At 43.0% G+C, this 14,492-nt stretch overlaps 1 protein-coding gene across 1 annotated transcript in view; it reads left to right on the forward strand.

Moving 5' to 3' along the window:
- Positions 1 to 2,493: 2,493 nt before the first annotated feature.
- Positions 2,494 to 14,492, forward strand: part of HOOK3 (hook microtubule tethering protein 3) — a gene marked incomplete at both ends in the record, with an annotated part of 69,702 nt that continues 57,703 nt past the window's right edge. The window contains one exon of the mRNA XM_079548932.1: positions 2,494 to 2,550. Within this exon, the coding sequence (XP_079405058.1) occupies positions 2,494 to 2,550 (57 nt within the window). The remainder of the gene's footprint in view (positions 2,551 to 14,492) is intronic.

The raw sequence follows: 14,492 nt of genomic DNA on the forward strand, positions 1-14,492 counted from the left end.
CCTGACACCACTGTTTGGTTCAGAACGGAAATTTTGCTAATGGATTCTACAGTTACTTTCCTTCATGCAAGATTGAAGGGTATGCCGAGAGTGCATTCAGAGACCATAACAATGGCATGCTTTCAGCACGTACGATGAGCAAGAGGGAATGTACAAGCAACACTGAAGGTGTGCTCAAAGTTGGTCTTTGAGGCAGCAGTGCAGACAATAAATATACAACCTTTTAGCAGAGAAATGGGTAATGGCAGTGGGTATACTTAGAAAATGGTTTTTTTTGACAAAGCAGGGCTTACTTCATTTTTGTTATTGAATTCTTACTTGCATGAAGCACACAACCCCCAGTGATATGTATCTCCATCAGTTTTAATATCAGAAACCAAAGGGCATGTGTAATATGGGAAATAAAAAATAAAGCAGCATACGAATTAACAAGATACAAACTGTGAGAATGTTAATACAGACTTGGTAATATTTTACTAGGACTTCATGCAATTTATTCATACAGTATTGCTATGAGTTATAAGCTACTTTGGAGTCAGAAATCAGAACAGCTGACTGAGCAAATTATAGCTGAATACGTTCATGTGCACACACACTCACTGCAGAAGAGAAAAATAAAAATGTAAACAGTCCTGTTAGATTTACTACAAAGCCATAACAGGGCAGGGCCATTTCAGCACGGGATAACATTTCTTCAGTACAAAGATCTGCCTCACCAACATGCTTGCCTGACAGAGCAGTTCTCTGCAGGGCTGGAGGTCAGCAGCCTCTGTGTGACATTCCCTAAAAAAAAAAAAAAAAAAAAAAAACACAAAAGAAAACAGGTATTCTGCTTCTCCTAATCACATAATAGAATCATAGAATCCTTAGAGTTGGAAGGGACCTCTGAAGGTTATCTAGACCAACTCCCCTGCAATGAATAGGGACACCACAATCAGATCAGGTTGTGCAGAGCCTGATCCAACCTTGCCTTGAATGTCTCCATAGATGGGGCATCAATCGTAACACTAGGTAACCTGTTCCAGTGCCTCATTATCCTCACTGGGAAAGATTTTTTCCTTATACCTAACCTAAATCTACCCTTTTTGAGCTTGAAACCATTTCCCCTTGTTCTACCACCACAAACCACAGAAAGAGCCTGTCCCCTTCTATCCTGTAGTTCCCCTTTAGACACTGAAAGGTCTCTATCAGGTCACCTCACAGCCTTCTCTTCTCCAGGCTGAATGGAATCATGCTTTGCAAGTTAGAATCACTAAGGATGCAACCTTCACAAGCACATTCCACAAGGCAAAATACTCCAATGAGTAAGTCTCATTTTTTTTGTCAGCCTGCAACTGTTGATGGCTTGAAGAAAAAGACAAAGCCATGATACGTGCAGAATTTCTGCTTGGGGTATCTGTCTGGATGGTGCGTGGCCTGTGTAGAACAGGCCCCAAATGAGTTCTCAACTCCTCCATAAGGCTTGAACAGACAGAGGTTCAAGGCTTATAAAAGAACAGAGCTATAAAGACATGGAGCGCAGAACTGAAGTAATGTGCAGACAGAGCACTCCCTTAACTTCAAAGCCACAGAGCAGCAGAACAGGCTGTGCACAGAATCTCCTCTGGAGATATTCAAGAACAATTTGGACACTTTCCTGTGCGTTCTGCTGCAGGGAACCTGTTTAAGCAGGGCGTCAGAGTGGATGATCTCCAGAGCTCCCATCCACCCCTAAGACTGCGTGCGGGCGGGGCCACGTGAAAGCGCCTTCAGCTGGATGACTTCTGGGCAGGCAGGCAGGGAGGTGAAGCAGTATAATAATGCTCAGTGAAATATGGCAATACTCAAACCGAGGCCAAAAGGGCTTTTCATTTCTTTACTTTCCAAGAAAAAAAAAAAAAGAAAAAAAAAAGCTCAACAACTCCTTACTGTAGACAGCAGTGCTTCTGCACGCAAGCTCACACCTGCAGCGAACAGCAAGACTAGAAGCCCCGCTGCGTGTCCGTCCACCGGCAAAGGCCGGCGCTTCTCGTTATCCCCGGCACGGAGAGGGGAAGCGAACTGCAAACGCCGCGCGCCGCCGGCCGCAGCCCCATCTCAGCCCGCCGAAGGCCGCGGCCCTCCGCCCCCGTCAGCGCCCAGCCGAGGGGCTGAGCTCCGCCGCCGGGCCCCGCTCGGCCTTTGCCGCGTCCCGCCCGCCTGCGCGCGCCCGACCACCCCCCAAGGCCGGCACCCTCCCGGCGGCGGGGTCGCGCCGGCGGTACCTCAGCTCCGGGAGCGCCGCGCTGCCCGCCGGCCGCCGCCCCGCCCCCCGGCAGCAGCGTCGCGGTGCGGCGAGGCGAGGAAAGGAGAGGAGAAGGGAGGAGAGGCGGGCGCAGGGCGCAGGCGCGGGCGGGCGGTGCCGCCGGGCCGTAGTGACGTGTCCGCGCGGCGGCCCAGCCGCGACGGGTCAACGGTAGACGAGGGGTGGCAGGGAGGGAGCGCCGGCAGCACCGCGCCGGGCAGCGCCCCGATATGTTCAACGTGGAGAGCCTGGAGCGGGCCGAGTTGGGCGAGAGTCTCCTCACTTGGGTGAGTGCCCGACGCGCCCGAACCACGGGCCGCGGCTCCGGCCCCGGCCCCGGCCTCCGCTTTCCTTTGCCGGCCGCGCCCCGGCCCGAGTGCTGCGGCCCTGCCTTCATGCTCTGTATCCGCACCGCGGTAACAAAGGAGCCGGCGCCCCGCGGCGCCGCCACCGGCACGGCGGAGGGAGCGGGGCCTGCGGCGGGCAGGTGCCCGGCTCCGTGCGGAGGAGCTCGGTGCAGAGCCCGGCCCGCCTGACCGGCCTACGGCTTTCTGTCCGTCTGCGTTTCTTCCCGTATTCCTAAGCGATGCTTTAGCCCCAGTCGCAGGGCGGGAGGTCAGAGATATAATGGACTCATCCTAAGGATTGCCTTTTTCTGTTGATTGTAGGGGATGTTGGCCTTGGGTCTGCAGCTGCATGGAGTGTGGTTGTAGCACACCTACAATGCTGTATTTCTGTGGTTGGGAAGCATTGGGGTCAGCGGGTTTCCTCCCTGCGCTGCCATGGGAATAACCTCTGTGTGAAGCTGTTAGAGGCGATGGCTGAAATCTGCCTTCAGTTTAGATTGTGTAAAGTCAGAGCTGAATGTGGCTACGATGGTGACAGGTTACTTGGGAAACAATAGGATATGTGTCTCTGAAATTAAAGGAGGAGAGCAATGGAAGTACGGCTGTTAGAAGTGAGCAAGTGGCCTGGAAAGGGCAGGAGGCTGAGAATTTGGGGAAGGATCTATGTGCAATACCTGGCTGCACCAATCGCCACTGTATGCGGTCGGAGGTATCTCAGTTTTGGTTTCCTTCCTTTGCGTCCTTGCCAGTCTTTGTATTTTTGCAGTGGTTGGTCACATGTCCTGCTTTTGGCTCCCCTTGCTCTTTCTCAGATGCTGGATGTGGAAGTCCTCTTGCTGGTAGGATTTAAGGAAGTAGACGTGTGTGAGTCCTAGCAGAGAAGGATTCAGCACCAGAAGGATGAGGAAGGCCCTTTGGGGTCATGGGAGAAGATCTGTTCACATGCATTGCCAGCATCTGTTTTCACCTATCGGATACGTGCTTCTGGTTCTCTGTGGCAATAGAGCAGCTGTGCCTCTGAGAAAAGCATAAACTTAGAAGCACGCCTAGCAGGTGCACACATTCTCAATGCTTCTGTAACTCCCCAGATTTCCAGGTAACCAGTAGATGAGATCTTTACTTCTAAGCATGAGGCTGCTGTACCTAAACATGTGAGCTGCTGCAGGATTTTCTGTCAAAGAGATTGAATTTTCTCTTGTTGGTCCAGTAGGAGTAATGTGGAGTGTTGATCTTTCCCATTACCCAATCATAGTCTGGCAAAATAGACTTGAGAAAATGCCAGTAAGGGGGAAGACAGAACACAGAGAAATAAGGCATTGGCTGCTTTCCTCCTCCTTGCAATAAGTCTTTCTACAACCAAACGTGATCTAAACATGTTTTCTGAAGGCCTGTCTTGTCAACACTTCCATGCGTTCAGATCCAATGGAGGCTGGGTTACTCTTGATATAAATCAGAGTTAGCAGTTCTTGTCTGCAAAGAGCAGGACAACTGGGGGGGTTTAACCCATCAGGTGTTCACTCCCTGCTGATGCTATGGGAAAGACAATCAGAAAAAAAAAACCAACAAAACAAAACTCATGGATTGATGTAAAGACAGTTAAATGGGACAGAAAAGGGGGACAAATAACTGTGATAGAAGAATATACAGAAGAATCATGCACAATGCAGTTGCTCATCACTTGCCAACCAGGGCCCACTCAGTCCCTGAGCAATGGCTGCCCGTCAGCCAACTCCCCTTGGTTTTGTTGTTCGGCACGATACCGTGTGTTACGGGACATCTCTTTGGCTAGGGTGAGGCAGCTGTTCTGGTGGTGTTCCCTCCCAGCTCCTTGTGCCCCCCTCCCAACCTCCTCGGTGGAGAGGAGCTGAAGTGTCCTTGACTTAGTGTAAGCCCTGCTGTGCAGCAGCTCGAGTGTTGGTGTGCTATCGACACTATTCTCGTCTTTAAATCCGAAGTACACTGTATCCCAGACAAAGCTGGGACAGAAGTCTGCTGCACATCAGTAAAGCTAATGTTAATTTGTCTTGGATTATTCTAAAAACCAGTGGAACCAGCTGGTAATTTTTTCTTTGCTGTGTTTAATGTTGCCAGTTAGCAATTCAGTTGTGTCAATCACCAAACTTCATTGTTAACATTGAAAATTTTCAATTTCTTTGAAATGTTAAGCCATTCTTGGGGGTTAGTAACTGTATAGGAGTTACCACTCAGTCATGTGGTCATGACAGATTTGAGCAGTAGTTTGCACTTATGATATTTGGTCCTTAAACTGTGTGCTTGTCTAGTGGAGTCTGTAGTAATGGTTTGTGCAGATCCCTTTATGTTTCCAACCTTTCCTGTTGAGCTAAGCAAGAAGTCAGCTCCTTATTTTTCGGTGAGTGAAATATTAGTAAATCCTTATCTAAAAGCATTAAAATTAGTGCATTTTCTGACTGAATAAATGCATGGGATTAGGTGTTACTTTTACTATTTCAGTATTTCTGTGTAACTGTAGATTTGAAGCTGTCTCAGTTAAAAACAAACAACAACAACAAAAAACCCCACCAACAAAACAAAACAAAACGAAAAAGTGAAGAAGAAAGGTGGCTTTTGTTTCTTCCAAAACACGGAACTTGCAAAAAAAAAAAAAAAAAAAAAAAAAAAAAGGGGCAAAATTTTTTTTAGTCCTCAGTGAAACTAGTTGTATGAGCAAGTTGGTTTTTTTTTTTGTTTGTTTGTTTGTTTTTTTGTTTTTTTTGCCTGGATTTTCTCCCAAGTCCTGTGATGATTCTCAGGAAACCACTCATTTAGAAGGGAAAACAGAGTTGTCTTAATTACAGTTTATGCATACCTCAGGTGGCCACTCTCCTCCATTGTGCTAGAGAAGGTGGCTGTAGTTAAGAACTGGTTTAACCTCCCCGATTAAGCATTCATGCAGAGGTACTTGAACAGGTTTGTCTGTTTTAAGTAGAGCAGATAAGGCTTTCCACAGGACTGAGAACTTGTTCAGCCAACACTACTGTTTGGTGGCTCAGGCACAGGTGAGCTGAAACTGCTCCTCCCTCTGCCAACTCATGATTTTAATAACTGAGAGTGTTCCTCAAATCTTACCCCATGTGTGGCTGAGGTTCCTTTTCTGGTATCTTTAAGCTATAGCAAACTGCTTACTTGTGAATGTGTTTTGTTCTTTACTATTTCACCCCACCTCCTTTTACCTCTCCAAGAGCTTTGTAGTGTGGTTCCTGAATAATTTTTGTGTGGGATGTTAAGCTGAGCGAGCTTTTGCTTCCTTCCATTTCAGCAGGTGATCATGATGATCTTCTGAGGCAGCCAGTGTAGTAGTACCTAGAGTGATCAGTGAAGGACTGGAGCTCTACTACTGACATCTCAAAGCTGATATTTATACTTGAGTGGTGTTTGCAGGCTGCTGTAATTGCAGAACTGTTACCCTACCAAAAATCTCCCAGGAGCCTCTCCTGAGACTATTCTGGGCACTGTGGTGTAGTTATCCACGCAGTACTACAGCCAACGCTGTTTAGAAAAACATGGCAGTGTGGTAAGCCTGCAATGAGTTTAAGATCATTTCAGCGTATCTAACACAGATTCACAACGTTTTTTTCTCTTTAAAACTTGTGACTAGTTCACAGATGACTATCTGGATTGTTTTGCTTTGTGTTCAGTGCTAGGAATGCTTTTCACTCAGATGCATCACTGAGTCATATCATAAAACATGGAGAGCTGTCAAATGTGTATGTGGCAGTTGCACTGTAATGTGCCAATATCTGAAATCATTGTGGTGTCTATGGGCTTTCTGGCACGTAACTTGATAAATTTTCTTTTTTAACATAGAAATAAGGTCTGATATTGGAAAGATTGCTTAGCTTTGATGTAAAAACAGCACAGTTCCTCAAAGAGGTCATTGCTATGAACTTTTTTTCCTTCATGTTGGTAGGTAACTTGTTTTGCCATATGCTGCCTTTACCAAGTTGTCTGCTTGCTGTCTTGCCTGCTTCTGCTTTCTCTTCCAACCCTCGAGGCCAGATATAGTTTTCCTGGTAAACATGTTAAAGCCTTATGATAACTGAATTTTGTAAATGCTGTACAAGACCACTGTTCTGGCTTTCTTCAGTTGAAAAACACATCTAGCCATTTATGTGGTGGCAGTTCTTCGATCTTTCTCCGTTTTGGCTGGACAGTCTCAGTACAGTGTATCTGTCTTCTGTGTGGTGCCTTATCTCCAGCTGGAAGCGTTTGCTTGTGCTAGTCTGAAAATTAGAGACTGTGTGAGCAAGTGCTGAAATAGACATTTTTTTACTCTTCAAGAAGTCTGCTTGTAAGCATTGTTTGGGCTCCTTTTACAGAGAGGACCAGTGTTACCAGAATTTGCTGGTGAAAATGTGTTTCCATTGCTGTCCAATTATGTCTCCTTTTTGAACTACGCTGTTCTTGATCCTTGTTCATTTGCGCTTTTAAGAACTCATCTGATTTCTGCAAATGGATGCAAAGATTGAAACTAGTTAAGCCTGTTTGTGCTCTTTCAATCCTTAATCGCTGACCACAAAGTTGTAGGTTTTCATTTCCTTTTGTTGATACTGTTGCATCAGCAATTCTTACCTGTTGAAGAAAAGTCATCAAATTTCGGTAGTGGCTGCTTGTGCTGGTGATGAGGGCAGATGAGTGATGAGGGCAGAAAGTCCTTTGGATATGTTACATATGTTACTGTTTGGAGAGAAGAAAACACAGAGCTTGCCAGCTTTTGTGGAGCATAGGTGGGGGTATCTGGCCCAGCTGCATCTGCTGCAACAGACCTGTAGAGTAAGCCTTTATTATTATTAGTGGCCTCTAAGTAGGAGGATGGCAAAGTTTGCTGTTCCACTCTTTTAGGCATAGTTATCTGAAAGGCTGATATTCTGAGCATCTCATGCACTGTGTTTGGAGGAGCTGAGGTATCTCATACCATTATTTGACAATACGGAATTTTAATGTGTTGTTGGGGGATGAAACAGAGGATTTGTTAGTTTTGGACAATACTCTTCATGTTTACTTTTTTAGTCTTTGTTAGTTTTTAGTATGTCATGGCCTTGTCCCAAATTTTGCTTTTTTTTTTTTTTTTTTTTTTTCCAATTTGCTTCTTTCTGAATAGCTGCTGAGTAAGTCTCTGAAGAATCTGAAGATTCTCTGAATAATCTCTGAAGAAAAAAAGGCATTGCAATTTGATTCAGTACGTGCTCTGTCTCAGTTCTGCCCATTTATTTGTGGATTATGAGATGCTGCCAGGAGAAGCAGCAGGTTTGTCTGCTGAGAACCATGAACTTAAAGCAGTACAAAGGAAATGAGGAAACAACTGTTAGTTTACTCATCTTAAGATGGGAATGAGGGGACAATCTTGTTCCCATCTGTTTGAGATAGTTCAGTAGTTAATTGAAAAATATCTGAATTGTGCGTTTGGCTCATTTGTCATTATTGTGGGATTTTTTTGAGGCTCTTGAACTGGAAGATGAATATTCTGATGCTCTGTTCTTCCTGGACCATCGAAATTCTTTGTTACAATGCATTTGACATCAGCAGAGCAATTGCATGCACTTCTAATTGTGCAGTAGGGGAGGGAGAACAAAAAAAACATGAGACACTATTTTGCTGCTGCCTACTCTTTTAGGTGAGCTAAGGACTCAGTACTATGACAGTTCAGAAAGACTTTTCTAAGTGAAGTTCTTCTCCTGCTTCAGAGACTTAACTAACTTAGGTTTTCTCTAGCTTTAAAGGTCAGTGTTGCTTAATCAGTTCAAATTGCAAGACCAAGTCTTTAATTGAAAATGAAATTTAAAAAAAGTTTGTTGACCAATAATGCTAGCATAAGGCTGAGGGAGGATCGTGTTGCTGGCAGTGTGGAGGGGTAAGTGTCCTTTTGGTAGCCTGTGCTGCCCAGAGCCTGGTATGTCCTGCCACCCAGGGAAGGGGAATAGGCGATCCAGCCTACTGACAATGGCTTCCTGCCTCAGAGTGCGTGCATGCGGTTCTCCCAGCTTACTGCTTTTGCCTGGTGTGATTTAATCATTCCTGTGACTTCCCCAGTGCTTCTCATTCAGGCTAATGAGCAGGAGACAACGTGGAAAGGAAGAGAAAGCTTTGGTGGAAGGAAAGGCTCTCTGATGTCAGAGTGGGTGCTCTAGCCCCCAACACACTTGCACTGGCAGACGAAAGCAGTGAATGCAGGCCTGGAGCTGTTTGAATGAAGTACCTTGAGACATAAAGGGTTGTGGCTTTTCCGCAGGGTTGTGCAGGAAATGGTTTTGAAGTGCTGTGTGTAGAGGAGCAAGTACTGCATGAATAAGTGCATTATAAATGGGATTATAAAGCCCTGGAAATGGTATGGCTCTTTCATACCTTTAGCTGCAAGCTTCTGTGCACTGCTTTCTTTTGTCTGTGGAAGTCTTGTTGTCTGTTTTGAGCTACATCTCTCAGGATAGCTAAGTTAGGTACCTAAACTAGAGGCCAAGCACACATCTGTACCATTCATGATGGGCACTAGAAGATCTGGGAAATGAGGGCATTTTATTGATTCCAGAGCTGCAAAATGTTAAATGGGCCTTCCTTCTATTCTGGAGTTGGATGAAACAATCCTTTGCATGACCTTGGTTGCCATGGCAGCAAGGTGTCCATAGTTTAATCCCTATGTGGAATAAATAGAGGTATGTGTTTAACTGCAGCAGAGATTATAGATATTTTGTCAATTCTTGTGCCACTACAGTGACTGGGAGGAAAACAAAACCAAACAGGATTTATACAGTCTACTGTGGTTTAGCTGATCTCATCATATGGACAATACTAAAAGATGGCAGCCTGTTTCATCGTGTCTCTTGCCTTTCTTAAGGAATCATGAGACTTGGTCATCCTCTGACAAGATATGTTCTGCATAGGTGAAGCCCAGAGAAATGTTTACTGAAATAAAGTTCCTAGAAGTGGAGGAGGCTTGAACTGCACGATATGCTAAATTTAGCGGTGTGCTACGTCTGTGTTACCCATTGTAGAATCTGTTAAGGCTGAAATTTCAGATTGATGAAGACTTACTGCCATCTCCTTCTGAATCCCATTTTTCCGGTGATAAGTCTCTTGTATTCTTGTGATCTTGTGACGACAGTTTCTACACTGATCAGAAGATTTGTGCAGGTGATATTTCAGTCCAGCTTGGTGTTGTTGGCTTCATCTTCTGCGCCTTTGGAGGAGAATTATTTATTCCACCTATCAAGAGCCAGCACTTTTCATCTAAATTATAGTTGCAAGAGGGTGGAGCTGTAGATTTTAAGTATTCTTTTTTTCCTGTATTTTGCAAAGCAACAAGGCTGTCGTCTGTGTTCATCATTTTTTTTTTTTTTTTTTAATTAATGGTAGAATTACATTTCTACTTGGACTAGTAGAATGCTAGGCTTTTTCTAACTGCTATCCAAGAAGTTAACAAACTTTGCTTTGCCTTACTTTATCATAACAGGGATCAATTTGGGTGTGTTTGCCTGGTGCTGTTCTGGTCTCTAGTTGTCTAGCAATGTTCATTTAAGGAGCTTATCTCTTTTGTTCACTGAGCCCTATTTGGCTTCTTATAACTGTTTTCTGAAAGCAGACGTCAATTATATTTTCCTTCTCTGGCAAAAATGCACCCCTGTCATATGGTTCATATTGCCATATTGGCTTCCATAAGTTAAGAGTACTGAAACTAACAAACTTCCTGTGTTTGGTTGGTAATGTTCCGCTGCTGAAATCACATGAGTTGACCAACTCAGTATACTGTGTAAGTTTTTACACTCTGCTCAGCAGAGGAAATTGTTTGTTCACCTATAGGCTGTGCCATTTGTATCTTCCATGAAAAGCTGTTTTTAGTCTTAGGAGGTGTTTGGTGCTTAATGGACCGCACGTGCCCTACAAATTAGAATGTGCTAGAGTCTTACTCTCACAGTTTTGCACTGACTAATAGCTTGTATTTTGAGAAAAATAATATGAAGTATCAGTGGTAACCATTACTTTTAAATAAAAAACAATTAAGTAGGTGAAAACTCAAAAAACTGTTGGTTTAGGCTTAACTATGTTAGGCCTTCATTTTATGTGTTGAATGTTAGGTTTATCACAAATGCTCCGTAGTGCTGTTTTTTCATCAGCAGGCCTATCTGTTCACTGTCTTAATCAGATCACAGAATCACAGAATCACAGAATCACAGAATTGTAGGGGTTGGAAGGGACCTCCAGAGATCATCGAGTCCAACCCCCCTGCCAAATGTCCATGGGGAGTGACCTGTGGTGGGGTGGGAGGGCCAGGGGAGCCACTGCTGCACAAAGGGTGAAGGTGACCATGGCAGGGAGCCGTGTGGGAGCGCAGAGAGGCTGAGCACGAGTGACGCAGGTGGAGTGCTATGGGCTGAGCACAGTGCCCATTGCATGTTCCCGTGTGCTGCCTGGGGGAGGATACAGAAGGGAATGGTTGGGGGGAGGATGCTTTTAATTTGTTTTTAGTTCCCACAGCTCTGTTCTGTTATTAATTGACAATAAATTATATCAACCTCCCTAAACTGAGTGTTTGGCCTGTGATGGTAAATGCGTGTATTCCTGTCTTTATTTCAATCTGTTTGCCTGTTCTTCATTGTATTATTTCCCCTGGCTCTTTTGAGAAGTGAGAGAGCAGTGCGGTGGAGCTGAGCTTGCAGTCTGTATGAAGCACCACAGCCAGTAACGTAGAAGCCTTGTCATTTCCTTATTCAGCTATTGGAGTGCCTAACGAAGTTGCAGAGTAACTCTTGAGATTTTAATGAGGAGAGTCTAGTGACCAGATAAAAATATTCCCAAATCTAAATCACTGAATAAAAACTCCTGGTTGTCTGAGAGTCTGAATCCTGTTTGTTTACTGTATGTAGTCTGCTGCTGTCTTGGAAAGCATGTAAAATAACTTGTGGTATGGTTATCCAAGGAGAAGATAGCAGTGCTGCCAGCCAGGTGGAGAAAAATGAGTGAAGGAAGTGACAAAACCTTATTAAAGGTTCTGCTCTTTCAAGTATTCTTGCAAACAGCCTGTTGCAATTTGCATGCATGCCACTGAGACTGGTTCCTTCCTTCCTTTTGTTTTCGCTGCTTTTCTCATCTCAGCTGTGTGCTTTGTTCCATTTGTGGTGATTTTACTGATGTTGGCCCTACAGAGCAAAGAGTTGTCATCTTGCATAGCTAGTTTGAAAAGTATAGTTAATGGACAAATAATTCTGAAGCATCATGAAGTGTTGCGGGGTACTCTACCCTCCACAATAACTGTCTGGAGACTGTTACCTGTCACACAGTAAAAATGCTGCTTTTGTTGCCTTTATGCATAAGTTAGCCCAGTCACACAGTATTTTTATTACCTAAGATTCTCTAAAGAGATTTTAGATACTATGAAAAGACAGTAAATATTTATTATGCAGTTGTGCCACAAGTAAAAAAACAAGCTGTGGATATAATCACTGCACAAAGAACAGAGCTTTCATACTTAGTGTTGAGAAGGGAGATTTTTTTGCTGGAGATCTTTTTTTTTTTTTTTTTTTGTCCTTTATTTTTTGTGCCTGTCTTCCTCCAGCTTCATGGAATGCTAGACCACAACCACATCCTAAACTTCAGCTAGTGTATTTTGAGTACTGAGTCTGTCCAGTCCTCACCTTCGTATTATAACTTTTCATGAAATGCATTTTTTCTTCCTCCTTTCCCCAGTATCTGACAAATCTTCTTTAGTCATATAATGTAATTTAGAACTGTAATTCTGATTTGCCGAGGTCCTGACTCCTTGCAGCAATCCAGTTCCAATAAGAGCCCTTTGCATTGAAACAATCACCTGCAATGCTATTTTTTTCTTAAGTTTTGTATAAAAATTGACTGTGTATGTTTATGGCGTCGTATGTTGGTGCTCTGAGTTAAAACTTGGACAGACAAATTAACATAAACTTTTTCTGTGTCTTACATGGAAACTGATGGAAAACAGGAAGGCTTAGTGGGGCAGTGGTTGATCTTTTGGTTTTCCCTGTTTCCTCAGACTGCCCTGTCAGTTAGTGCATCCAGTTTGTCGTCAAGGTTTCATATAGTGGTTCAAGAAGCAGAAAAAAGGATCATAACAGAGCATGAATTTAAACCGTTGGGGAACTGTAGTACTGCAGACTCTCAAGAAGCAGGAACAGTTCCAGTGGGATGAGGGAGAAGTCTTCCAGGCAGAAGGAGATCGTAATGTACAGGAAGGGCAGTGTATGAGGGCAGGCCTTGCCGAAAAGCATTTCAGAGGCATGCAGAAAACAAACAAACAAACAAACAAAAAAAAAAACCAAAAAACCAAAAAAAGCCTGCTGTCTCTACAGTCGGACTGTGCTTCAATATTTCCACATTCTTACCATTCTTTTCCTTTCTGGAAAATGGATTCTGCTTTTTCATACTGGCTTTTTGTGGTCTGACCTGAGAGTGGACTCACAGTTTAACACTGACATAATTTTTTAAATTTTATATGTTTGGGGTGGGAAGAAGAGAAATATCTTGTTTTCATGTGCCTGAAGGATATGAAAAAGATAATTTTTTTTTTTTTTTTTTTTTTTTTTAAAAGCTGAATAAAAGCTATTAAACATCTCAGTTGAAATGTATTTGTCTGCAAAGGAAAGGAATACAACACATAGTATTTCTTACAAAGTTATGTGTACAATCTTACAAAGCTATGTGAACAAGCTGTATAACTACTGGGAATTTTTCTCTGATCTGTCTCATCTGATATAAAGCAGGGTTGTCGTCAGTGGTGGCCTTGCATGCGTGAGTGTGGGATAAGTAGTTCACATGGGTAATCTGACCTGTTCTGGCCCTTACTGGCAGTTCTGATCTTTTCTTGTTTATAAAGTATGAATGATGATGAAATTAATTAGACTGTACCTTGGTTTTTTGTCACTTGAAAATAGGATAAGCAAACTCCCTTCCTGCCTTGATATAGTAGTATCTGTTACTTACACTTTTATTTAGTCAAGGAGGTGTTTCATGTATCAATATGCAAAATGAATTTAAAGACATTGGATTCCTTTGCAGTCTGAGTAAAGACATTAATTGTCAGTATTGTTTATTTGGAAATATCATTTTGCTTTGACTGTACTTGAAAAAAGCAGAGTACAGCTTTTAGGTGATTTTTTTGTTTGTTTGTTTGGCTGTTGTGCAGCAGACAGCAATTAAACTTTGATAATTTAAAGGGATAATATGCAAAACTTGGAAGTTTTCATGTTTGTGCTTGAAAATTTTGATGTTGTTATGTCCTGAACTTCAAGCATAAGCATCATTGATGCCATTGCAAACTTTCTCATGAGAAAGAAATCATTTCCTGTCTGAAGTGCTTCTGAATTGTCACAGTATTCCTTGATATTCTTTTGATAGTATTACTGTAATTCAGAGATTCTAGGTAACTAGCAGTTTCTGGCAAAATAGCAATTTATTTTATATCCTGTTATGTGGCTTTTCGTATTCTTTTTTTTTTTTTTTTTTTTTTTTTTTTAAGTGTGTAGTTCTTCTATTATGGTACTCAGGTTCTATGGTAAGGTGCTTGTTTGATATTACCAAGTAACTGAGAATCTGGACATTGATATTTGAGAGTCTTTTCCACCAAAAAAAGAACTGATAAGATTTTTTGTTATGCGAATTGTAAGATATATACCTAGAGGATGTTTACTAGGAAATGGCTTACACTAGCATTAGTATTTTGTATTCTAGTAAAGCAGGAAAATTGCACGTAATGTTCAGAAAAAAACCTGTTGATATTATCTGAAATTTATGTAGCCTGCAGTTGCAAGCTGTCTTGCAAGCTTTCTTATCTCTAGTGCATACAGATAATGATTCCTACTAAGAAGACTAGTCTTCCCTGGAAGGAGAATAACAGCAGAGAGAAG

This window comes from Tetrao urogallus (genome assembly GCF_951394365.1).
Source record: "Tetrao urogallus genome assembly, chromosome: Z".
NCBI lineage: Eukaryota > Metazoa > Chordata > Aves > Galliformes > Phasianidae > Tetrao > Tetrao urogallus.